The following is a 27,447-nucleotide window of genomic DNA, read 5'->3' on the forward strand; positions in this document are numbered from 1 at the left end:
TTTGGTGTTGTAGCAAAAAAAATGGGCCTATTCTTCCTTGAAAATGATGAAAACAGTGATACTAAAATCCTATTACATGATACATGAACAGTACTATGTAAACAAGAAGCTTATAATCTAGGTTACCTCAGACTTTGAAACATTTTAACTATTAATATAATTTTCCTCTGAATCTGATATCTTACAATTCTGATTTACAACATAGTTCTTTACATTCAATTAATATAAAATATATGACATAAACCCAAATAAAATTAATAATAACAATAATAAATAAATAAAGGAAAAGATAGGCCTAGTTATACCTAAGTGAATAGAAAAGTAAGTAAATAAATAGGTGGAAATCCATAACAAATACTATAACAATAAATTTAAGTAACAAACTGGGTTGGGAGGAACAAATCACTCATACTACAAGGAAAGCCTGGAAAACACTACATTTCACATTGCATATTCTTAAGAAAGTTAACCGAAGTTCAAAAAATTAACATACAAAACCCTTATTTGCCGAATTATGGAATATGGAACAGTAGGTTGAGATCCGTACAGACAAAACCAAATCGATTCAATAGAAAAGGTCCAACGCTGGGCAGCAAATATGTCAAAATGGAAAAGGAAAATGGCGAAGAGATAGTAAAAGACTTAAGGTGGGAATTTCTCAAATCAAGGCGACAAAAAACCACACTTAGTGCATTCTTTAAGGCACAAATGGGACACAAAGCATGGACCGACATCAGTGCTAGGTTAGTGATACCATCATACTTAAGAAGGGCTAATCATCAGGGAACGGATTTATATGGACTAAAAATATATGAAATATGTAAATATATATGTAGTTATTTTTACCAAAATATGGAATTAAATATGGATTTTTACCAAAATAAGGAATTAAATATGGACTTAAAATTATAAAAAAATGACTATGTACGTTAAATATTGGTACATTTTAATCAAACTAAACAAAAAATATAATGGACGTACCTTATCTTCCAATGTAGTTTCAACAAAACACAATTTTTATTGTCTGTTACCATAACAATAGGTTACAAACATTTCTTTCAAGTGCTGAAAAGTGAATCTTCTTCTATTGTCTCTGAGGATAGATTTATACTGACTAAAAGAGCGTTCGACGTCACAAGAAGTAACTGGTACATAATTCAATTTCACAATGTCTGCTGGGGATAAGTCCAAGTTAATCTTCACTGTTGATTCACCACTCATCACAGCAACAACCTTTTGTAGTTCTTCATATCCAGGGTTTTTTGAAAGTACAGTGTCCACCTTAGCTCTTACTGCATCTGCAACTTTACCTCTACCACGATTCAGTTGTTCCACAGTACTATTTATAATTTCAAAACTTTCAGATAGTGAAAGGTGCCTATTTTGGAGACTTTTGAGCGTTTTTATGATGCATGAAAATGTATGCTGAATGTGAGCTAAGTCATTCTTCACACTTATGTCACAGGTAACTGTTTTCGCAGTATCAATTGAGACTGCATCTTCAGAGTCCAATGCAAGGAGAACATTGTTAATAGAGTCTATATGTTCGGCATAATATTCAACTGCTTCTAGCCATGTACCCCATCTAGTTAAAATTGGCTTTGGTGGCAATGGAATTTCAGGGTACATTTCTTTCAACACGTTAACTCTACTGGGAGCTTTGAGAAATACTTTTTTCACTGATGAAATCAACAAATCTACTTTAGGGAAATTGTCTCTGACCACTTCTGCCACACGATGAAATGCATGCGCCACACAAGTAAAATGAGTCAATTTAGGATATACAACAGATAATGCTTGTCCAGCTTTGACCATATAAGGGGCAGCATCGCTAATAAAGAATAACACATTATCGTACATAATACCCTTTGGCCACAGGATACCCATAGCTTCGTTGAACAGTTTAACTATAGTTTTGTTATTGCACTTTTCTAGAACATCACAATGTAAAAGAATTCGTTCAGAATATTGTTCACTTAACAAACCGATAACTACATTACCAACAAGTCTACCTTCTTTGTCGGGAGTCTCATCAATGGAAACCCAAATTGAACTATCTTTAATTTCATCTCTTATCTTCTGTATTGTCTCATCGTAGATGGATGGAGCATACGTCTTCCTAAGTGTTGACTCATCCGGGATTGTATGTTGAGTATATTTTTCAAGGAATTCCCTGAAGACCTTATTCTTTAGTTTGTAGAGAGGAATATCAGCAGAGATGAGAGAACGGCACAGGTCGATGTTAAACTCAGATCTTACATTCGACGTTGTTGGTTGTGTTAAAAACAATTGTCTCTGCTTGGAATTTAGTTGTTTGTTGGCCTGATGTTTACTAGTTGTAATGTGTTGTTGCACCAGGAACTTTTGTGTAGATGATACTGCACACTGACACAAATTACAAAATAATATTTTATTGTCAGTTGATAAACCATCTTCTTTAAATTCTGAAATGTAACTTGTTAGTTTTGATTTTAAATTGACTGAATGACGTACTTTTGGCATATTTACCGTCTTTATAGTATGATTTACAAAACTGAACCTATGTGTACTCTGACTGGCATTTAACTGTTGAGCTGCACAACTGAAGTCTGTTAAAAATTTTAAATTAAATTAATACAGTTTTGTAACTTACTTTCCCATTGTTGATAGGACTGCTAATTTTCAAATAACTCTGATGTTAAAGGGATTACTGAACATGTGTTTAAATCTCTATTGTTGAAATGTATTTTTAAAAGTTAATGGAATTTTGTTTTGTTTTATTGTTAAACCTAATATAATATGGACTGTTTTATATGAAATATGGAAAATATATGGAAATTAACGAAAATATGTACTAAACTCTAAAATATGGAAAAATATGGAAAATAAAAGTAGGATTTTTCAACCCTACACATTGTGAAACATAAAGATAATGCAAAATATAAATTATATTAGCTTTATAAGTAAATATGTATTTACATATAAATCCTTTCCCTGCTAATCATATTAGGAAGTTTAAATGCAGAAAACAAAGAATGGACTTTGCAAAATTTTTCTTTGTTAACTGCACAATACTAGAATGGAGCAACTTACCTGCGGCAATCTTTCAGGGTGGTCCTCTCAAATTCAATACATTTAAGGAAAGGTTAAAATTATTAGACTGAAAATTTAATTGTAGCTGCAGTGCAATTACTTAATTTGTGTCATGTAATTAAGTTGATATGTAATAATTAAGTTAATATATAATAAAATACAGTGACTTCTACTTATTTAAGTTGATAATAGTTAGATTTAATAAAAGTACTTATAAAGTAGGTTTACTCCAGAATACTTTTTATTTATAGCCCTATCTTTATTGTATTTATTTATTTATTTATAGTTAGAGTAAAATTTACATTTATTTTATATTTTTCTTGCTGTAATTATTGTAATTCTATTATTGTATATTATTTATAACACTGCCACCACGTGTATACCCAATACATACATACATACATACATACATACATACATACATACATACATACACGCATACACGTATACACGCCTACATGCATACACGCATACATATCTCTCTTAAGTAAAGTTCCTCAATTTCAATTAAATATGTACTGGTATTAAGATATGAGTACACATACATAAGAATAATTTATATTAACAGTTCGAAACCCTCTTTTAAAAATCTGTTCATTGGTAAGTTCTTTCATATTTGTTCTACAAACGTGTAGCAAAAAAAATTATGAGGTACGAATTAGGTGGGGAATAATGTACTCCAATTAAATGTTCTGTTGTGCTAGTACTTCCACTGAATTTTGTACTTGTTAACAGAGAAAAGTCATCCATCACTTTGTACACAAGAGAAGAATTCGACTAGAAACGTACAGGTTAAAATTTAAATAAATCATTATTCATTATAGAGTAAGGAATGCGTCACCTATTGAAAAATTATAGTGACTATTATACCTTTACTACGTCATACAACGTTTGACCAATAAAATGGTACCTAAGAACGTATTTCAACCAATCATGGCCATTTATATCTAATATTTTATCACTTCCCTATCATTTGTTTGATTATGCTTTCAAAACATATGCTTTTCTTTAAAGCTTTTTAACTTTAGTTGTTTAAATTATAACCTAAAGCACCCTCACAAACAGAAAATGTTAAAAAAAACTATTCTAAAAAATAATTCGTAGTTAAAACCATTTAAATAAGTGTATAATATTAAAAATAAGATTAAGACAATAAATTCGTAAGTACTTAAAGGTTTTTTGGAAGTTATTTTGTTATTTTTGGGTGAAATCTTAATATTTATTATAACTTTATTTTACTTGAGGCTACGTATCACTTCCCTAGCATTTGTTTGTTTTTATCACTGCCCTAGCATTTGTTTCTTTGTTTGTCAACATTTCTTAATGCAAATTCTTTACGATACTATAAAACATGCTTTGCTATCGTAATTTGTTTCCCACATAGATAGTCAACTGAAAATGGCGGCTCCGTGAAGCTAATATTAGTGAAATATAATTTTAGTAAGTTAATTAATATTGTACTTTATTTCGTCTAATCTTTATATACTTTCTTCTAATCATGTAATAGTCAATTAAATCTCACTCCAGTTTTGATTTTCTCTATACATATCATAACCTCTTGTCAGATTACTATTGACAAATTTGCTTTTCTGTTTGCCAAAAGTAGTCGAACATAAAAATTATGTTCGGACACAGATTGTAGGTCTAAATGCTGAGAAGAGAAAAGGTATCTTACCATCAGACAAACTTCGACTTTCTTCACAGTAGTAAATGTCATTTTGCAAGCATGTCCAATTGTATAATTTTCCATATCAAGTACAATTATATCTGAGAAGCAGTATTCTTCGCACATTCTGATTTCAGTTGTCATTAAACCCACTTTACTCACATCTTCAGGCACAAAATTAAATGCATCTTTAGTTAGATATTTAATCATAATAACTCTGTCTCCTTCAGGTGTTAGTTCTGGCATTGGAAAGAAGCAACTGTAACAACAGAATTTACATGTATATTACCTCACAATAATTTTTCCATGGTCACAATCAACAATAACAGGATAATCACCGGTGTAAATCGAGTAAATAGGGGTAATTTGAATGACGGGGAAATATGGATAATGCTAAGGTTTTGGTGGCATTAAAACAAAACGCGCTACACCATGTTGAAAAGTGATAGGCAGTGAAAAGGAGGTGGTCTTTGTGAATCCTCTCTCTATAAACCAGATCACTGGAAATCTATAGATTCTTTTTTTCTGTTGGAAGGTGTGTAGCAAAATCCCTAACCTAACCATTGGGAGCTTATAATATTTTGACGCCCACGTGAGATTCGATCTCACGACCGACGGAGGAGAGGCTAAGTCGGCCTTGTGTTGGGCGGGGTGCGCGCGCATCTGCCTCCTGGGGCATGGCTACTCGCGGTGAAGGAGGGGAGCAGCAGCGTGCGAGATGATTCGAGAATGGAGACACGCGTCGAAATATCGCGATCTATCCAGAAATCGTACTTTCCAGAAACTGTGCTGTGAGTATAAATTACGCGCGCAAGTGATCGCGAGGAGTTTTTAGTTTATTCAGCCATTCAGTGAGTAAGCCAGAGTAAGCAAGCAAGCCAGTCTTGTGTACTGGAGTACGACTCGAGTGTGCGTCCGCAACTGTATCAGCATCCGAAGGCCTGAGTTCGAGTGCAGTGGACCGCAGTTGGAGGGACCTGAGTTCGAGTGCAGTGGACCGCAGTTGGAGGGACCTGAGTTCGAGTACAGTGAACTGTCTCTAAAGGTCTGTGGTTCGAGACACTGTGAACTCGAGTGACTTAGATAGAAGAACTGTGAACTGAGAAATGATAGTTCTGATTTGTAAATAGTGCTTTGTAAATATTAGTTGAGATTAACAGTTCATTGTTGTTCGTAATAGTCCAAGTAAATTGTCATTGCCGTCAGTGGAGTGCTATAACGAATACTGTGTTGAGTGAAAATCCTATTGTTGACGAGAGCGTTTAAGGTGAATTGTAGAAAGGAATTATTGTTGGAAGAATAAAATCCTGTTGTTGAGTTGAAATAAATTTACAATATTTAACTTCATTTACTTAAGCTTTTATAAAATCTGTTTTAACCTGAAAGCATTTCATGTATGTCTTAGCAGCTGGTTGCCCGAGTTGTGACGCATTCTAATATATGAGCTAAGTACTGTGATCAAATTCTCTTTTGTCGACGAGCGGGGAAATTTGTATAGTCTTTCACGGGGCAATTTGAATAATATATTTACAATACAGTAAGGTCCAAAAGTCTTGTCACCCCCCACCCCTTGTTTGTATGTTGATGTGCATCTATTTTGGACATGTAGCAGATGTGTGACAATGATTGATACTTTACGTTCCAGCTTGTTTAGTGATCCAGAATATCAGTATGGGCACCATCATTGGCGCGGCACAAAATAATGCGGCGCCATGTCCTGTGTGAAATTTTCCTCAGCAAAGGCGGTGTGATTTCCCTTAAGCAGCATGTCTCGAAACATCGATACCAGACAATTGAAGATTTCAAGCAAGCTGTTAGGGAGGCATTCAGGGAAATCACACTGCCTTTGCTGCGGAAAGTTTCACACAAGACATGGCGCCGCATCATTTTGTGCCGCGACAATGATGGTGCCAATACTGATATTTTGGATCACTAAACAAGCTGGAAAGTAAAGTATCAACCACTGTCACACATCTGCTATGACATGTTCAAAATGGATGCACATCAACATACAAATAAAGAGAGTGACAAGACTTTCGGACCTTACTGCACAATACTGTTAGTAATTTATAATCAGTTATTTATTACTAATTCTTTATATTCAGTACAGCTTGAAAGGAAAGAAAATATATTAGACAAAAAATAAATAATGATCCAGAACCGAGCCTTCTCAAGAGGATGCGAATAAGGAAGTTTGTGATTGAGGGCATGACGGCAATCAAGTTGAAGATATTATTCTGAACTTTCTTGAATAGAGGGGAACTGGATTCGTTGTCAGAGTTTCAAACCTTGGTACTACGAGTTTTCTGTTGCAGCAAAAGGAAGAAAGCAGCTTGTTTGCTGTCGGTATGTGTAGAAGTTTTTAGTGCAGTAACAAAGGAGAATTTTTTGTCATCTTTGTTTGTTGTTCATTACTGTGTAAGATTAGGTCTGATTAATTATTTGAAGGTAATCATCGAGTATTGAAGTAAAACTGATTTTGAAATTACATTTTTTTATTTCCTATTCATCATATTGCCCCACAGTATATCCAAATTAACCCACTTTTTTTAACCCTGTGCAACTTTGGGGGCAAATCGGATAGCTCAATTATGACTGCAATTACAGTTATTTTAATTTTGATAAAATATATATTGCTTCTTTAAACATGTAAATACAACGATTCAGATTAATATTAGCGATAATGTGGGTGTTTTCCAAGAAAATTGCTAACATGTCTTAAATTATTTGAATTACACCTCTATACTCTATCATACAGATCCTTACCGCTGTTTACGTCATATTAACCACCTATAACATTACCCATACCACCACAGTAACCACTGTAACCATGTCAGCACAATGATTGTTACTGTTTGGCACCACATTATTAAAGTCACCGCCATCATGCTCAATACTACAAGAAAGCCATGACTAGTGTTAGCTCTGTCCCTGTAGAGCTTTCATTATACCACCTTCATAATCACCAATACCACCACTACTGTTATTACAAACACGGTGTGAAGTTCAAAGGTATCATGTTAATTAGAAAATGTGTTATGATAGTCAGAGGTAGAAATAATAACCTAACACTAACATTATTATTACCAGTAGAAGTATTCTCTGATTGTACAGCATTTTAAACATAATTTTGCCACTGTGTTTTATGGTGTTTTAAATTGCATTCTTATCCACATCTCAACTGTGAAAAAATAGGATCATTATCCATCTAAAAATTAATCCTTAATAAAAATGAATTATTAAACCGATTTCCTTCAAAAACACATAACCAATAATAATAATATTCAAGTCACTAGTTAAATTTTACTTGACTGGTGTCCTCTGAACCCATGTTTCTAATTTTGACTTTCTCTGAGTTAAAAAATTTCAGATTGAAAAGATGTAATAAAAAAAATGAAATTGAAATTCAAAATCATTCCTCCGCTGTCTTCCTATTCCCACCATTCCATTCTCCTGCAGTTCCACCCCAACTCCCCTAAAGCCTGCCGAATCTCACCTGAATTTCTATTATCCGAAAAGTCTCATTTAAATTCACAATCAGAGTTTACAATCTTGCAAGAGACCTAAATCTCAACAAAAGAAGCTAACCAGAACTACTATATCTTCGATTATAAGATGGCACCTTCCACAGTCGGTCACTGAAATATCTGCCTTTCAAGAAAACGTCTTCTAAGGTGTCATTGTATTCTTTGTAATCAAATTACAGCGATGCGTTTGCGTTTTTGACTCATTTAAGTAGGGAGCATATTCCTGAGGAGGGGCGTCTCTTCATAGACTCCTGTAAGTAGGTAAACAGACAATGTAGAATGACTGGTATAGCAACATTTCGTTTGAGTTTGTGAAAATATGATAAAATGCATTATCTTAGGAAAATATCCAATCTGATTTCCCCAGGAAGAGGTAATACGATACGCTGGATTTGAAATTCGAATTCTGGCCAGGCTAATTAAGTAGTGAGAACGATCAGTTTTTATTTCAGGGGAAGGTGATAAGTTTTCATAATTAAAGCTTACTAAAATTATTAAATAAATTATTTATTCTTTCGTGTAGTTAAAAATTCTTTTGTCACTATCTTCGTATAAAAAAGGTAATTACTGAACTGACTATGGAGACATAAATGGACATTTTCCTTTGACTGAGCTATTGAATTGTTTACTGAGAAATAAAGTTTTATTTCACAGTTATAACAGAAGTATAATGGTCCCGAAGAAAATAATGAGCTCATTATCATAATGATCCCGGTTATTATTATTATTATTATTATTATTATTATTATTATCATTATTATTATTAGTAGTAGTAGTAGTAGCAGTAGTAAGTAGTAAGTAGTAGGTAATAGGTAGTAGTCAGGGCCGCCGAGAAGGTGGGGCAAAGGGGACGAGTGCATATGGGTCAGTGAGCAATAAGGGCCCGTCAGATTAAGTGAGTCTGATTACTTTTTATTATCACGAATAATTATTCCTAGATACATACGGGTACTATAAAATTTTGTAAGAATATTTGTTAAATAAATTTGACATTTTAACTCAACAATAGTAGAATTAATACAAATTACCACTTCATATGTAAATATTTGACTTTTATATAATAGAATATCGGTTTCCCGCATTAACGTTCACCGAAACGACAATTGAGGGCCCCGGCATTTCCATGAACTATGTTCCCGTCCTTGTACTGAACACATTCAATTATTTATTGGCTTGTCCTTTTTAACTACCAAACCCCCGCTGGCCCACCGCAATATGCTAGTGGACTCTCTCAAACCGAAGTCGCAGGATACGTTTCTTTTTCTGTACATTGTATGTTTCGTGTCGAAACTTTTGTGTTTTCGTTGTCGTTTGTCTAGTAAATTCTGTTGATTAGTGTTACTGGTTATAGTTTAACTACACAATGGACAAGTACAGGCATAAGTCGGGAGCTGAGAAGCACAAGGAGAGACAGAAAAATTTGGAAGATATTAATATGGGTGCTAGACTGCGTGAAAATTATTATGAAGACATTAACAAAGAGATCAGTGATAAGCCGAAATATTTGAAATCAATTCATGCCTCTAATTTAATGCCAACCCGACTGAAATCTATGAATCTCCTAAATAGTCTGAGGAAATTAAAACTGGATCCTTTATTTCCAAATATTTATATAAACATTAGAATATTCCATGCAAATTCTGTGACAGTTGCTGATGCTGAAAGATTCCTTCAGCAAAATGAAGGAAATAAAAAATGTATTCTGATAAACAATGTGTCGAGAATGACTGAATAACCTTGGCTCCTTAGTCTGGAAAGCGATCTTGCTAGGTCTTTAAATTTTGATGACATAATTGATGATTTTGCATCAGTGAAGTCAAGGAGAGTTGTTTGTTGATGTTGGACTGCAAGTTAGAAAATAAAGGTGTTTAAGAACAATGTTTTATGAATATAATATATTGCGCTAATGTGAAGTTTTGCTAAAAGTTTTCAACGTAATAAAAGTGTATATTTTTAAGTTCGTATCTGTGTATGGGGTTATCTTTTATTTATTTTGCAAATAATCATTATGGTTAGAATAACTGGTAACTTGTAATTGTTACTTTTTTCAACGGGGGCCAGTATTGCATAGGGGCCCATAAATTCTCTCGGCGGTCCTGGTAGTAGTAGTAGTAGTAGTAGTAGTAGTAGTAGTAGTAGCATTAGCAGTAGCATTAGCATTAGCAGTAGTGGTAGTAGTAGTAATAAAAAGGTTTAACTACAGAATTAAGAAATAACATAACAGAATTCAGAAACAGTTATTTCTCCTTTATCCGAAAGTACTATTAAATGTACTAGCTCTAATCAAAAATATGTCTCCGATACGTGCATGAGAAAAACAAACAATCCGTATTCGAAGCTATAGAAACAGAATAAAAGTGTTTTTGTTCCCAGTCAGCCCTTGCTGCCAATGTTTTATGATATAAAATTAATATTTCTGATATTATTCGATTTAATATAAATGTAGTAGAAAAAATCCTTTATACAACTTGAGACTAAACAGCTTCTCGTCACTCATAGGTCTTGTGGAAGTCACCTTTCAGCTCGTGCCAATAACCGAAGCACTCGTGAAGTTAAGCTTCGCTTTAGCCTCAAGTTGTATAAACAACTATTATTCCCCACTAATTATCTTTTTTATCAAATTTTCGTGATTACATTTATGGACTGAGGAATATGAATCACCCTGTTCTTATTATTTTGAGAATTACGAACGAGCATTATACATTGAAATGTAGCGAAAAACTCATTGAATTCAACATAATGATTACTTTTAAGATAATATGAGAAAAGGGATGAAAGGAACTTACGCTTTCTTTATATATAAATATATATATATATATATTGTTTATTGTTGGTAAAATAACATGTACAAAAATACAGTCTTAATTCTTCCCTGAAGGAGTAAAATCTCGTGCTCAGGGAGCTATCTAAACAAAAACAAAGATAATTATTTGACACAAAGTGGGTCAAGAAAAAAAAAATATACGAATAAATTAACTTTAAAAATACAATTTCAATTTTAAAAATTTAAATCATACAAATACATACACATATTAAATCAACATATATTCTTTAACAATTAAATTCCTAACGCTATTTTTGAAATTTCTGATACTAAAATTTTCCAAATTTGGGTATTTTTCAATTATTTTATTATATAACCTTGGACCAAAGTAGGTACCATGGCTAAGAAGTGTGCTTGTGAAACACTTTGGTTCCTCTAGTAGTATAAAATCGGAACTTTTAGTTCAATATTTATGATGATACAAGTCGAAATATATATATATATATATATATATATATATATATATATATATATATATTATAAGATCGTATAAAATAACGATTAAGGATATTTCATTGACATGAATTCAGACACAAATAATTAACATGAAAGTTAAACTTAAAATTTTAACTAGAAAATTCGTTATATTTACGTTGTTTGGACAGCGTCCTGGTACCATTTACTTCTAGGATTCCAGTCGCACATCAAATCTGGGGACAGAGACTTGAGTGTGTAGTATAAATCTATGGACTGCTTTGTTCTCTCCATGTTGTTCTTGCATCGTATCAACCAGCGTTCTAGTCGTGCCTCATGTAAACTGCCTGATAAAGAAAACAAATTACAGACTTGCTAATTTGGTTATTTAGATAAAATGAACTATCTCGTGTGTCAATGAAAAGGTGGAAGAAAGAATCTTGGGAAGTGTTTTTTTTAAATTTATTTTATGGGTTATTTTACGACGCTGTATCAACATCTAGGTTATTTAGCGTCTGAATGAGATGAAGGTGATAATGCCGGTGAAATGAGTCCGGGGTCCAGCACCGAAAGTTACCCAGCATTTGCTCGTATTGGGTTGAGGGAAACCCCGGAAAAAAACCTCAACCAGGTAACTTGCCCCGACCGGGAATCGAACCCGGGCCACCTGGTTTCGCGGCCAACGCGCTAATCGTTGCTCCACAGGTGTGGACGGGAAGTGTTGGGACACCACGTAAATACTCCACAATAATAGATATTAAATTCATGAATATTACGAAATTTCTTTGTCTGCTTCAAACACCTGCAATTAAGAGTGAAAAAAAGATTTATTCACCATTTTGGCAAAAGAAGTTAGAGGTCATTATTATACATATAGTTATAAAAGAAACAAGGAAGAAAGAGATGAAAATCAACAAATCAGCAAATAAATTAATACATAAAGGATGGCAGAGAAACTGAATAATTGACTCACATTTTCGCTTTACTGTTGTTGCTATTTAAAGGAGACTACATGGGATATAAGTTGAAAGATGTCATTGGGAACATCGGATGCACATAATGAAATCTTTGTGGACCTATATAAAATAATTTACGAAATTACAAGGTCAACATCATAGTTAATTATTACAAACAAAAACTTTTGTATAAAATGCGTTGCATAAGCTGTACCAATAAGAGCAGGCTGGTTCATTTGCTGCCTGAATATCATCACAGGAAAAAAAAATAAAAATAGTAGTAGGCTAATATGATCTGAAGCATCCCTTACTATAGGCCTACATCTTTCATAATATTAAAATCACAACTGAAGGTCGCATACACAACGTTTGGAATGGAATTTTCGGGAGTAAGGCATTTTGACCCAGAACTTTGGCCTTTTACGATCAATTGTGATAACCCTGATCTCAAAGACACATCGGCTGTGTATCAAGGTTTCGAGTAAAACATCCCACGTGTCCCTAGGCTAGTACTCTCCGTGCGTCGCCAGCCGGCGTTCGGAAATTCCTATGGAATGATGAGAAAATGGAGAAATGTTGACGGAATGAAGATGAATGACGTAGTTTGAACTTAGAATTAGGATACAAATTAGATTTACTTTAAACGTTATTTTAAGTGATTATGCTTCATTTAATTTGGAATGTTCCTTGTTAATATTACTATCCTTTTTTTGTTGTTGTTGTTATTATTATTATTGTCATTATTGAGTGTAATTAATTACCACTGCCACCGGGCTCTTACCCATTTGCAGAGTCCATAAATACATACATACATACATAATAGATACATACACACATACATACATACATACATACATACATATATATTCGTACATACATACATACATACATACATACATACATACATACATACATACATACATACATACATACATACATACATACATACATACATACATACATACATGATGGAGTTGGCTCAGGAATCGTGGTACTACTCAATGGTCAGATATCTCAACATTTACAATACAAGCTTGATGACAAATGCTCTAATAAACAGACGGAACAGCTTGCAATCCTGAAGGCACTAGAAACAGTACCAAAAATGCAACAGAACCTTAATTCTCCTAAAAATCTATACTGACAGCAAATTACACTAGACTCGCTAAAAATACCAGTAATCACAACAGCTTAATAGAAAACATCAGGCAGGTATTGTGCTATCTGAAAAGCAACAACTGGACGGCAGCATTCTCGTGGGTCAAAGCTCACATCGGTATATATGGAAATGAATTCGCAGACCACCTTGGTAAACAAGCTGCCAGAAGTGACGAGCCCGTATCCTTCAACAAGGTGCCGAAGACCAAAGTACTGAAGACACTACGAGAAGAGAGAATGAGGAGTTGGGAACGAGAATGGCGAGCTACAAACAACGGAACCGAAACAAAGAAGTACTTTCCAAGCATCGCAGAAACTAGTTACGAAAATCCCAATTACATCGGGACTCACGACCATGGTCACAGGACACGGAAGAATAAGGGCCTACTTCTATAGATTCCACATAATACCAGATGCAACTTGCCCCTGTGAAGGTGGAGATCAAACCGTCGACCATCTTCTGCTCGAATGCTCCAAATAGAACATGGAAAGGCAAACACTGCGGAGAAACATAATTACCAAGAGAGGAATTTGGCCACCAGATAGAAGAGACCTAACGAAAAGATTCTTAAAAGACTTTTGCAAATTTGTGAATTCAATTGACTTTAATTCAATTGACTTCACAAACAATAAAAAGTAGAATACAACACAGAGTAGTAATAAGCATATATCTGTACATAGTGTAAATACATAAACATAGATTAGATAAGACAGAATAGGATTTATTAAGAAGAAAAAGCCAAATTGTACAGAGTACAACATTACTAAACTCAGGCATTCCATACAGATAGCGGCATAATACAAGCTTATATTGTAATTATTGAACAATCAGGTATGTGGTAGCTTATCAATCATCAACTTAACACAACTGGAATTCAACTTAATATAAATTCCAGGCAATATCGATGTAAACCAGAACATGTAGTATTACAAACTGTAATAGAACATGTAGTTTAATTACGTTTCTAAAAAAATACATACCGTACATACATACATACATACATACATACACACATACATACATACATACATACATACATACATACATACATACATACATACATACATACATACATACATACATACATACATACAGAATTACATTTATTCCTAATAAATTCATGATTAATTTAAAGAAAATATAACGAAATTAGGCGTGTCACATTAGCCGAAATTTCCCTATTAGGCACCTTAGCACTCATTATACTCATGAAATTTTAGTTTACAAAAATATAATTGTTAAAAATCTATTATCTGTTCGTAATCGCTTTGTACAAACAAAATTACTTGGGATGAAAGATGAGTGGAACAGAGAAAAATTCTTTCCGGCACCGAGGTTTGAACCCGGGTTTTCAGCTCTAAGTGGTGATACTCTATCCACTAAAGCCACACCGGATTCCTATCCCGAATCCTCTATGTTTAAGTTCCATCTCTTGGGTTCCCACTATGATATGCGAAAAATAATCACTTTGTGATTTAAGACGGTGCTTACTCCGTCGGATCCCGGCCAGTTAGTCACTCTTAACGAATGCATCTCGCACATGTGTGGACATTGTGCCACTAGAGGGAACCCAAGAGGTGGAACTTAAACTGAGAGGATTCGATCCAACATCGGGATGGGAACCCGGTGTGGCTTAGTGGATAGAGCATCAGAATGTAGAGTTAAGGACTCGGGTTCAAATCCCGGTGCCGGAGAGAATTTTTCTCTCTTCCACTCATCTTTCATGTTATGATGACGCAGAATTTCTGCACGGAAATATCATATGTACTTCGGTATATCATAATAATATATAAAATTACTTAAGTCTGAGCAGAAACTTACATTTATTTATGAATATATTTGGTTTAGGCTAATATTGTGATAATTTAAATCCATTATCTAGCGGGTTTCTAAGAGATCTCGGCAAAATAGTTGGAAGTGCTGTTAAACACAGCTTGATGTTACCTGACAACACTCCATATATTTTTGTTATGTTCATCTGAAACAGTTCGTAGACTGGATATACTATGTGTAGCATAGGAAGAGAGTATACAGCATTTCAATATCTGCAGTCGTCTTTAGACCGATCATATACGGGATTTTGAACGAGAAAGAATGCTGGAAATGTTATAACTAGGGCGATCGTCTCTTCCTCCAAATTCCAATAGGAGGAAACGTAGAGGAATTCTAAGAACTAGGTCTTTCCAAAATTGTTGTTAACTGCCACATAAAGGGAAAAGAGTGATTCTGTATGCTGAGTGTCCCAAGCTAATTCATGGATGTCCAGAAAAAATCTCTTTCAACACCTGAAGAAGTTAATGCGAATGTAAGGAAGATATCATGCAATATAATTTTAGTGAACCCAATTCCTGGCAGATCTTGCAATGCAATACGGTACAGACATACTGGTGTTGTTAATTTTTAACTAACAAGTCGACGTTATTGTTGGCATTGCCTGTCTGAGATAGTTGGTTAGTTCCTTTAAAAATGCTCATATATGTATACATAAATTCATAATATATAAAAACTATTAATGATGATGGATCCGCAAATATAATACGTATAGGTTGCACATACCATTCTTTCAATGTTGTAGTAAGAGCATAAACTGTGCTATGAATAAATAAATAATGTTTTAGCTAATGAATGTATTGCGTATAGGACCGACGGAACGCTGAGAGGAGAATAAATGTAATTTTTGTTACAAATATTCTCAGATGATACGCAGAAAGCGTTTCACTTTAACTGAATTATATCCAGGTATGCATAACACCGATAACGCTGTACCGAGCAACACATTACGTTCAAGAGCGGTTTCGTAAAGAATAGGATGAAAACTTAAATTTTCAAACATAGCTATAAAACTTCGTAAAGGAGCTTCCCATTTTAAATGTTTAATTTAGGAATTGATGGTATTATTAAAGAATTAACTGAACCCGAAATTTCGCAAGTATATGGATTTCAGTTATCTTATACAGTAAGCCATGTATCAGCTCTTGCATTTGCCGATGATTTCGCAATCTTTGGGGAAGATATTGACTGACTAAACATATTAATTAATACTGAATTTAGAAAGCATTTGTCCAAATATTAATTCCACAAAAATGTATAAATTGATCAATATATAAGAGAGTGTTTTCATCCCGACTTCATTACGCTGAACTGTAGAAATAAGATTGTCTACTTCGATCCAAATGAAAAGAATAAATATTTAGATTTACTTTCACCGGCGAAACTGTATTTGATCAACAAAATATTGTCAGATCTATCACTACTAATTATTGATATATTAACTTCCAAACATCTGCTAAAATCAAAACTAAAGTTAAACATCATGAATCAGCATATCAAGAGCAGATGGGAAAAACTTTTTAAGTTCAAAATTATAGATTTTCTCTGTTAGATGTTATGTAATGACTCAGATAGTATAGAATTCTGTAGCTTAACTGAACAGAATAACAAGCTTATTAGTGGAAAGAAATTTTAAGAATGATAACCCAAAGCAATAGAATATAATAAGTCTTGAAACTTTTAAATTCCCCCCTGTAAAAACAGTGAAACGTGATCTATCGGGGTTTTCCCCTGTACTCTTGTTATTTGTCCAAGGATTATCTATTCACTAAAAAGTACAACGTTCAATAAACTTCCTATAAAGATTTACCTGATTTTGACGTTATTCGTACGAATGTCAAGAAAACCATAGGTTTATCAGATGACTGTTCTACCGGTATACTATATGTTCTGAAGATGCTTCATGACTTTAGAATAGTTAAAGCTGAATTGGAAGATCATGTCCAGCACTACAACATTGCTAGTCGTCTTCTCAAAATAAATGATAAGATCTTCATTCTCGAGAGTGAAAAACGAAAATCTCTTCGCTGCTTAAATATTCCATGCAGTGATGAAAACCTTCCTTTCAAAAGAAGACGATTAAGAGATGAATTTTGGCTGAGATCATTTGAGTAGTGGTGCTGTCTTGGAGAAAAAGGAAAAGTAGTGATAAAGTACACGCAAGATCCGAAATCTAACTCTTGGATCAGCGAAAGGAAAGTATTATCTTCCTCGGAGCGAACTAATACAATCAAGATGTCCACTAACATCAGCATTACGATCCGTCCCTGGTCGTTCCTTGACAGTCCAACTATGACACCAGCCGCAATGCCAGGAAATCGAAATTCATGTGTTGGGCTACTGTCAAAATGAGATATTTTGCGGAAAGGAACCATAGAGTTCAAAGTACTCGTATTATTCCAACCAGTCTTCGTAAATAAAAGTGGAAACTGTACGAAAAGGTTAATTGCTCATCAAAGAACAGGTCGGCAAAAGATCGGACACTGTGGCAATCGATCGGCGCAACCAAGGCAGTCTTATTTTACATCCTACGATACGTTCGGAAAAGATCAGCAGTAGGTCATTCAAATCAATGACGTAGATGCCCATCTAAAACCAATGCATTTCTCACTTAAGTGCGAGGTACAACTGCAAGTACTGCATGGGAGGTAAAGTCTCTCTTTTTGGTACAAGGGAAACATTATTTAAATTCACGATACCCAGTGCACACACCGTCCTCAACATCACATGTGATGATGTAAAAAGAATTGTATGGTGATACTGAGGGATCCGTTATTCACTTTGCGCAACCATTTATATAGGACCTCATTTATTAGCCTATCTGATAATGTTGGCAGTATATTGTAGACTACTTCATCTTCTCTTCACATTGTTTTTTTTCCAAACTTTCATATATTTAGTATACAGAGTGTAACAAGTCCTCACCTACAAACTTTGAGGAATGATAGATCACACAGAAAGGGTCTTTTTATGTTAAAGAATATGCTCGATGACACGCCCTTCATGATTTATACATCCTTTTTAGAAGCGATTTCCGCATCACTAATGTTGCAAAAATGTGCGCCTTAAGTCCTTATCATCTCTGTTACACTGCTGTAGTTTGTTATTGGTCTGTCTGGTGCATCTTCAATTCTTTTTCCATCCAACAATCCAACACAACACTGCCATGCTTAACAGAGTTGTATGATGAATGCTGTTAAGTGTCAAAACTGTAATGAGATACTGTAACAGGGTATGTAATTTTAACAGCTGTTGTAAATTATCAGAACATGCATAGAAAATTAAATGTAACTTCTGTAAAAAGAAAAAAAGAAAAGAAACACACTGGACATCGAACTTTTGGATGCATAGTTCCTAAAGGACGTGTTATGTAACATACATTCCTTAACAAAAAATGATACTCTCTGTGTCACTCATCATTTCTTAAAGTTTGTCGGTAAGGTCCTACTACACCCTGTATATATTTTCTTGATCCTTGGAGTCTGCCGAATGTTTCGTTCCGATGTTCCTCATTTTGTAAATTTGTTGTGTAATTCATATTAAATTTAGATGTTCTTATAAATTAAGTCTTGGTTTTAGAAGCGGACTTAGAGTTGTTAAGGTTTGACATAAACTTAACCCAGGATTGTTCAGCGTGGGCATTTCTAGCTTTCAAACGAGATAAAACAGTAACGTAAAATATCTTTTTAGCGTGTGCTGCATACGATTCTAATATTATACGTCACACTTGCATCTCGTTTAAAGACTAGGAATACCCGTTCTAATATACTCGACTTAACAGAAATAAATAGTCTATGTAACTGAACAAACGTATTAACATGCAACATATACATGTATATTTGTTACGTACCAGATTCTTGAGGCAGATGGGGCTCCATGGCTAGCCATTTCTTCAGAGCTCCTACCGATTCCTTCATCATTTGTTCATTTAATCCAAACTCTTTCCAGATTTTTTGTACCACGTCTTTACCCGAGGATCGGAATTCTTTCGCCATTGTAATTAGTAGTCTGAAAATAAAAATAAGAAATCATAATTTTCTTTAATAAATGGGTAATGCATATTTTCAAATGTTGTAGCTTCAACGTTTGGGAATGATGATTTATTGCTGATTTTTACTTACGTATTCAGTACTTACAGTATAATATAGTTACCTACGAAATAAAAATTATAATATTATGCCTTAATACAACATTTTGTATCTCCTATGTGACATATATAAATACGAAGAATAACATTGCAATTCTGAGAGATTTAAATTGAGCAACGGCAGTTGACATGAAGAAGAACATTACCTCCTGAGTCCTCTGACATTTTTTATTGTTTCATTTTTAAAGTTCATTGACATGAAGAGAAATTCTGAAAAAATTCTTCAGGTTACAGTCAGGGCACAAATACAGGTATATTATACTATATTTCGGATCTCTGCACATATAGTCTTTATCATAAACATAGTATAAAATAGTATAGCATACTATATTCTCAGGACTCAGAATTTAAAATCCCTGTCTCCCATATTATTCCCAACGACATAACCTACCACTAGCAAAAACGGACTGTCGTTGATTTACTATTTATTTGGCAGCAGGAAAGGGCTTTCAAAAGTAACATAACTAATATTTCAAAGTTTTGCAGTTTCCTCTTAGTTCATTATTTGAGGCTATATTAAGCATAATCAAAGATTTATTAAATATTTACCTCATAACCTATATTTATCTGGGTAAAAATAAAATAAATAAAAATTACGATACACATAAATGCAAGATGATTATAAAATTCATTATTTAAATATACTATTCCCTATATTTTTTAACATTTCAATTGTATTTCAGAATACTTCAGATCATCGATGTGTAATTATCTGATGTAAAATTTTAATTTACAAAGTTATATCATAATATTTCATTCATTCATTCATTCATTCATACATTCATTCGTTTTTTCGTTCATTCGTTCGTTCCTTCCTTCATTGATTCATTCGTGCATTAATTCCTCCTTTCATCCGTTTCTTCATTCATTCATCCATTCATTAATCAATCCATTCATTCAACCATCCATCGTTGCATTTCTTATTATCTTTTACATTCTTAATCTGCAGAATATATCGGGTAAAATGTTAGGTTCTAGATTTCTGTAGAACATTTTAAAATTTATTTTCACAACGAAAAGTTATATTCAGATCAAATTTCTTCACATTTAAAAGACAAAACTAAAATTATTTGAATTATTTATTGACATTAGGGAAAACCCGGGTAATTTTGCAACACGTACAATTTCGCAGAAGTTTTTATATTTAGCATTCTGAAGTTGGCCGAGTAAATTTGATCCTGTAAAAAATCCCAGTAGGCTACATGGCAGCTCTACCTAGATTCGTCTCCACTACAAGCAGCGGCTCTGTCGAGCTTCAACAGGATTGAAAACTGATTTTCCCATTCTGTTGTCAGATTCTGTGAGAAGAGGATACAGTAGTTGTGAAACGTTGCGGACGTTTTCTCTGAATTATTTTCGTAATTGAAGAAATGTAAGTATTTCATTACAGTATTCTTTAAAGTGTGGAGACTTCTTTGAGTGATAAGTGAAAAATATCCAACAAGTGGTTGCTGAGAAATGTGTTTTCGCCGTGAATCTTTTCGTATTCAGTTCTGGCTGTTATAATTGCGGTAAATGTGACAGCGGCAGTGAAAGGAAGTAAGTAGGCATATTGAATGTGAAAGTATCATTATCTCTGTTTAATGGTAACTGGATGCCGGAGGGAAAAAACCTTTGGGGAGGCCGAGCCGTAGATGGGAGAATAATATGAAAATGGATGTGAAAGAGTTGGGATATGATAATGAAGACTGGATTAATCTTGCACAGGATGGGGATCGATGCGGGCTTATGTGAGGGCGGCAATGAACCTCCGGGTTCCTTAAAAGCCATAAGTGAGTAATGATAATTTTCTTTACTAAACTGATTGATAGCGATTAATTACTCTTAGTGCTGAGTAATAGTACAAGAAACAATACTGATACGGCAGAGTCACGGGTTCGACCCGAGTAGGAAATATTATGATCAATTGTGTGTAAGTTTTTCCTGCTTAAGCTATTAAAGAGGAAGATAAAATTAATAGTTATCTATTTATTGTAAAGATATAATGTACCTACCTAATATTAATAGTCCATAATAAAAGTCCGGATTCAAATCTCAGAACTCAGTTTTAGGTAAATCAGAATAAATTACAAACAAATTTTATACATTTACCGCATCATTTGTTATACGTGTCTCCGCTACAGGTAAATATGATAAGAAATATGACGAAACTAATGTAAAAAGGACTCAGTAAAATACTGAATTTTGGCTTGTCTGTTTACAAGAGCAGCAAGTAATTTAATTTTCTTACAAAACACTGAAGAACTGTCTAAACATCAAACTTGATCCTTCCAAAATGCCAGTGGTGAAGAATGGAAGTACGCTACTCTTTTCTTATCTGAAGAGAAAGAAGCTGAATTGGTGTCCCATGTGGTCGAGATGCAAGAACTTGGCTTTGAGCTTACTGCAACTCAAGTTCGAGAATTTGCATTTCGATTGGTATCTGAAAGTAGCAATATTCCTTTCAGCAATGAGAATAAGATGACTGGTTGGAAGTGGTGGGTTTCTTTAAAGAAACGTCGTGGTTTGTGCATGCACCAGCCTGAAAATCTCTCCAACTGCTGCTGCTACACGAGAAACATTCAATGACTTCTGTGATGCTCTAGAGAGAGTTCTAGATAACTCGGGACTGAAGGGTAAGCCCAATCATATTTAGAATCTGGATGAGACAGGTTTTAGTATGATACAAAACGAAACAAAATAGTCTCCCCGAAGGGCTCCAAAAGGGCACAGACTTAGTCTACTGCGGTAAACGGAGAAACAACAACGGCCTGGATACAGTGTATGTAGTGCATAAAGTGGTTCCAATAAAAAATGTCAGGGACTTGTAACATACCGCAAGGACTTCTTGTGTTACTCTTGCACAGAACATAAATCTGAGTGAGAGAAAATTCTTGTAATACAAATAAATCATTGCATATGTTTTGGTAGTAATGCTGAAGTTATTTTTGCACCAAATATGTAGAAATTTATTTTAGAAATATTACTGCGAAATTACCAGAGTAGTACTGCAAAAGTAACAGAGTTGTCGTCCAAACGATTATAATTCACAACACGTTTTTAATTTCTATCGTACGTAATTATTTTAGTTAAAAAATCAAATTTGGGTGCATTGTTTAGAAATAATAATAATTAAGACATTTCCTAAAAATGGAAATCTTAATACGTTATTAATTATATTTTAGAGGAGTAAAACCTTAATATTGCGAAATTACCCGGGTTTGCCCTATACACTGCTTCCTTAATTTTCAAAGAAAAACTCACGAAATTTAATAACATTACTTACGGCTCATTCTGTATACGAGTACATCCTACATGCCAATATTATTAGTGATATTTTGATGTAGGCCTAATTGTTACTCGTGTACAAATAAAAATGACTTAAAATTGATAAGCACAATATCAGTAAAAGAAAGCAGTAAATTCTTCTCCACTGTACCTTAGTGGAAGCATGTGTGATTACTGTCTCGAGGTAAAATTATATCAGAGTATGATACCCACTCCAATTCCTCGGTGGAGTTTGGCGCCATAATCAACTCATTCCTCTCAAAACTAAAGGCACAACTGTTAGCTCTTAAGAGTGAAGATTTACAGAAATATATGCAATATTGCATCGCTCATTTGTGAAAACAGTGTCACAATTCTAAATTCATGATTTCTCAGGAGATACATTTAAAGGTTTTGAAGTGCTGTGACGTTGTTGGGTAATTATATTCCAATATCATCTTAGGATAACTCGATAGTTATGAAAAGCTTAATTGATAGTCGTGGCTACATCTCTTTATAGAAACCTCTTTCAGTTTTATGGCTCTCTTGCTGCCAAATTTCACATAGAATTAAACATTATGTTGAGTGTGACATTTTTTTATAGTAAACAAAATTGGTTCTCTTCGAGTTGTGTCAAAAATAAATTGTGTTAACATGGTACGAGTAAAAAATGAGTTATTTTATTTCTTATATACAATATTACTGTGTACAAAACATTGTGAAACTTGTCAGTGTATACTGAATCTATTATTTCAGAAATAACTTCTCATAAATCTTTATTCCATAACTCAGTAATTTAGGTGGTTTCTAAATAACACATCATTTCTGCCACTTTCTGAAAAACTGCAAAATAGCCAACCTTATATTATATCTGTACTGAACAATTCCAATAATAATTCTACTTGCCTAAAATGACTATTAATATGTTATTACCGAAATAAACAATTTACTTGCAATTTACAAATTCCTACGTATAGCCGAGATAGCTCTGTGGAAGCGTGTCTGCCTGCAGGCTAGCCGGCTCGGGTTCGATTCCCGGCGGGGTCAGAAAATTTCATGTAAAATTTCTACCTCGGGACTAGGAAAGATGGCGGTGCGCAACTTTAATCACTGTATTGTGCACCAATATGCCTGGGTTAAATACCAAATCTCTTCGCAGTGCATTTGAAGAGAAGGCATATGTCACTGTTGATAGTGATTCTTCCGTCGGACGGGGACGTTAAGCTTGGCGGCCCCCTTGGTGCTATTCGACAGGAGTAGACTACGTCCCGGCATCGGATTTCCTCTTTTCCCTTCCTCATATTCTCATCATCACTCATTTCAGACACTACAATTACACGAGCACTTACACATACACTCACTCTAGTACACGACATGTCTCCACATACACACATAAGGTACAGTGTAGCCCGCCGAAGTGGTGAACAAGTAGAAAATGGGTCACAATCCTGCCATCTATCCGCAATATGCGGAACCCGAATATTGTAAAGTGAATTGAGTAGGCATTGGATACATACATACATTTTCTGTAATGTTTAGGTATTCAATTCTTATTAATCAACTCTAAAATAACTTTTTTTTCATCTCGGAGATTCCTGGCTTTGCAGTGAATATAGGAGCTAACATTACGTCATTGATAGAAGTTTTCTTCTTTTTTATGAAGACTGATTCCTAAAAATTAGCACCCAAATTTGACAGTTTTTAGGAAAGCGAATTGGATCACCCTTTCAGTTCCGTTATATCTGTAATCTTCACAACTCCCAAATTGATAGGACCTATGTCCCTCTGCAGCTGATTCATGTCATAGAAATCTTCGTAACACATCTCATTTACGTGAAATGGTTTTCCCGTTTTTCTCGAAGAAATTGATCACAGAAATGAATGCTTCTCCTGTACAGTATAAATGGGTCCACTTTTCAATTGGCGCTTCACTTTCCTACCAAAGAATGCACCTTGGTTCTGCGTATGTCTCGCTATAACGTATTTGTGGATGATACGTCTTACATTAAGAAACCTGACTACGTAGAGATACCCGGCAATTATAAATTTAATTTTTTGCTGGAATGCACAAATATCAGAGTAAAATATGAAATCTCTCTGCCTGTTGTCATCAGCTTTCTCTTTCAAGTGTCAGAGCATACATGTTCGCATTGCGTTCACACCTATGTGTGCATTGTATTCATCCCGAACATAACATTCACAGGAATTAATTTTTAATTTGTAGACAGTACAATTCAGCATGTTTAAATTCGATTTTAATAGAAGACCGATACATTACCTTTGAGCAATTGCATCACTGCTTGTAAATCGTAAACTGCAATAACTGTGTTTTTCGTATTTTTTATCACCTCTCGTGTCAGTGCGGGATACAGAAATTCTTTTCCAATTAAGTTTCAATTGTATTAAAAATATATATTTTTTACATTCAGTAGTAAACAAACGGCGAAACAAAGTGTAGATCCCATACTCAACATTCTTTTCTAGATAACAGGTCACGTAATCTTCATACATTTGTGAATTGGTCTTACAACCATCAATAAAAGTCTGGAAGTATTTTCTCGCTTTAGTGACTCAATTTTTCATATCGAATCAGTAAACTACCGGTAACTAATATTTTCTTTGATATTCTCATCAATTTTTGGCTGCTTATCGTGATTTCCTCTTTTATCCCCTTCCATAAGAACATTCGTTATCTTGTCTTGTTTCTCCACTATTTATTTATTTTTATTTATTTATTCTGGTAGAGTTAAGGCCATGAGGTCTTCTCTTCCACACTACCAGAAGTAAAATACATAATAAAACAATGACAAAAATACGGAAGTCATACTTCAAAATAAAAATAATTTTCATGCACATTAACAACCTTACATGGGCTATAATGAAATATTAACCAAACATGATACATAATTAAGTTATTTACAAATCATATCCTAATTCTAATTTATAATAGGCCTAAATGACAATTTATATACACACAGAATAATCTATAAAAAATCGGCTAACACTCACAAATCAATTTCATGTAAAAGTATGTAATTTTTAATTCTTAATTTAAATTGATTAACATTTTCGCAATCCCTGACATGACGAGGTAAGGAGTTCCATAGGCGACAAACTGACACTGTGAAAGAGGATGAATAGAAAGAGGTACGATGACGAGGAATGGATAATAAGGACTGATGTTGATTCCGTAACGTTGTAAGATATTTAAAGCGAGTTCTCAGATATTTTGGAGTAGAAGTGAATAATATTCTAAACAGAAGAGATAAAGAATGTGCTATTCTACGTTCCTTTAGGCGGACCCAAGAAAGAACTTCAAAAGATGGAGATATGTGGTCAAATTTACGAGTATTGCAGATGAAACGGACACACACAGTATAAACACGTTGTAGTCTTTCAACTAAATTGACGGTTATATTTGTCAAAAGAGAATCGCAGTAATCAAAATGGGGCATCACTAACGATTGAATAATGTTTCTTTTATGAAAAGAGGCAGACAGATTCGTAAGTGATTTAGAGAGTGAAGCAATGAAAATATTTTCTTACAGATGTGAGTTACTTGACTATTCCAGTTTAAATCTCTATCCATTAATAATCCAAGACTATTCGTGTATATGGGACGACTATTAACATCTAAAGAATTTATAAAGAATAATTTGCAGACTCTAACACTTTTTTGGCTATTGCGGAGAAAATAAAAGGCCACATTTTTTCGTGTGATTGGTCTACTGCCACCAGCATACACGAGATCTTTCACGAAAATTTGATTTCAGGACTAGTTTCACCATTTGCTTTCCTTGGCTTATCACTATAAGACTCAAACGCTGAAGTTATGAAAATTTATGATCTAAAAAGTTGTATCTTGAGTTGATATAGTGTCGTATAATTTGCAAACAATAAAGTTATAAATCTAAATATTTCAAATTACTCTTGCATGTCCATAACTTATTTTCAGCAAGAATGTCATAAATCAGAATAATTTGATATTATTCTTTCAAAATTTTAAATTCTTGTAAATTTAAATTTATATATTCTTATTGCGTAGTAGACATAAGACAAATTGTATTATATACTTCCTAATTTCAAGTCAGGAATACGCCCCTGAGCACGAGGTCTACTCTTTCAGGGGCGAGCTAAAATTTTTCTGTTTATTTATATTTTGTGTTACAATTATTAGCAAAATAAAAAAAAAATAAAATGACTTCAAGTCTAGATGGAATAATGTCATAAGTAGAAATTGTAAAATCAGGGTTTGGATATATTGATCGAAAACAGTCGTATTTCGAAATATGACTTTCTGTACTTATAAGACTTTTACTCCAAGACCGACTTAATACAAAATGTAACGCTCTTGAATTCAAATTGTGGCAACCTGGTTATTCTTATTTTTTTTTTTTTATAATTAACGTCACATTCTAAAATTATACCCAATTGATACAAACAAAACGAATCTTAGCTGTCTCTCTTCTCGAGCAATAAAGTTTCGACACAAGATGTAGCGTTCTTCCTGTAAAACATGTCATGATAACAAAGCAAGACCCAAAGCACAATTAAAATATGTCATTGTTGCTATTAACATGAGTTATCACAATTTACCAGTTACAAG

General features: G+C 33.9%; 1 protein-coding gene across 1 annotated transcript in view; it reads right to left on the reverse strand.

Moving 5' to 3' along the window:
• LOC138711808 (alpha-tocopherol transfer protein-like) overlaps positions 1-27,447 on the reverse strand; it is a 52,592-nt gene that overhangs the window by 24,420 nt on the left and 725 nt on the right. The window contains exons 2-4 of the mRNA XM_069843058.1: positions 19,299-19,456; positions 11,682-11,850; positions 4,748-4,997 (exon numbers count right to left, since the gene is read on the reverse strand). Coding sequence (XP_069699159.1) covers positions 4,748-4,997; positions 11,682-11,850; positions 19,299-19,443 — 564 coding nt within the window. The 5' untranslated portion in view covers positions 19,444-19,456. The remainder of the gene's footprint in view (positions 1-4,747; positions 4,998-11,681; positions 11,851-19,298; positions 19,457-27,447) is intronic.

The sequence above is a fragment of the Periplaneta americana genome, chromosome 13 (assembly GCF_040183065.1).
Source record: "Periplaneta americana isolate PAMFEO1 chromosome 13, P.americana_PAMFEO1_priV1, whole genome shotgun sequence".
Lineage (NCBI taxonomy): Eukaryota > Metazoa > Arthropoda > Insecta > Blattodea > Blattidae > Periplaneta > Periplaneta americana.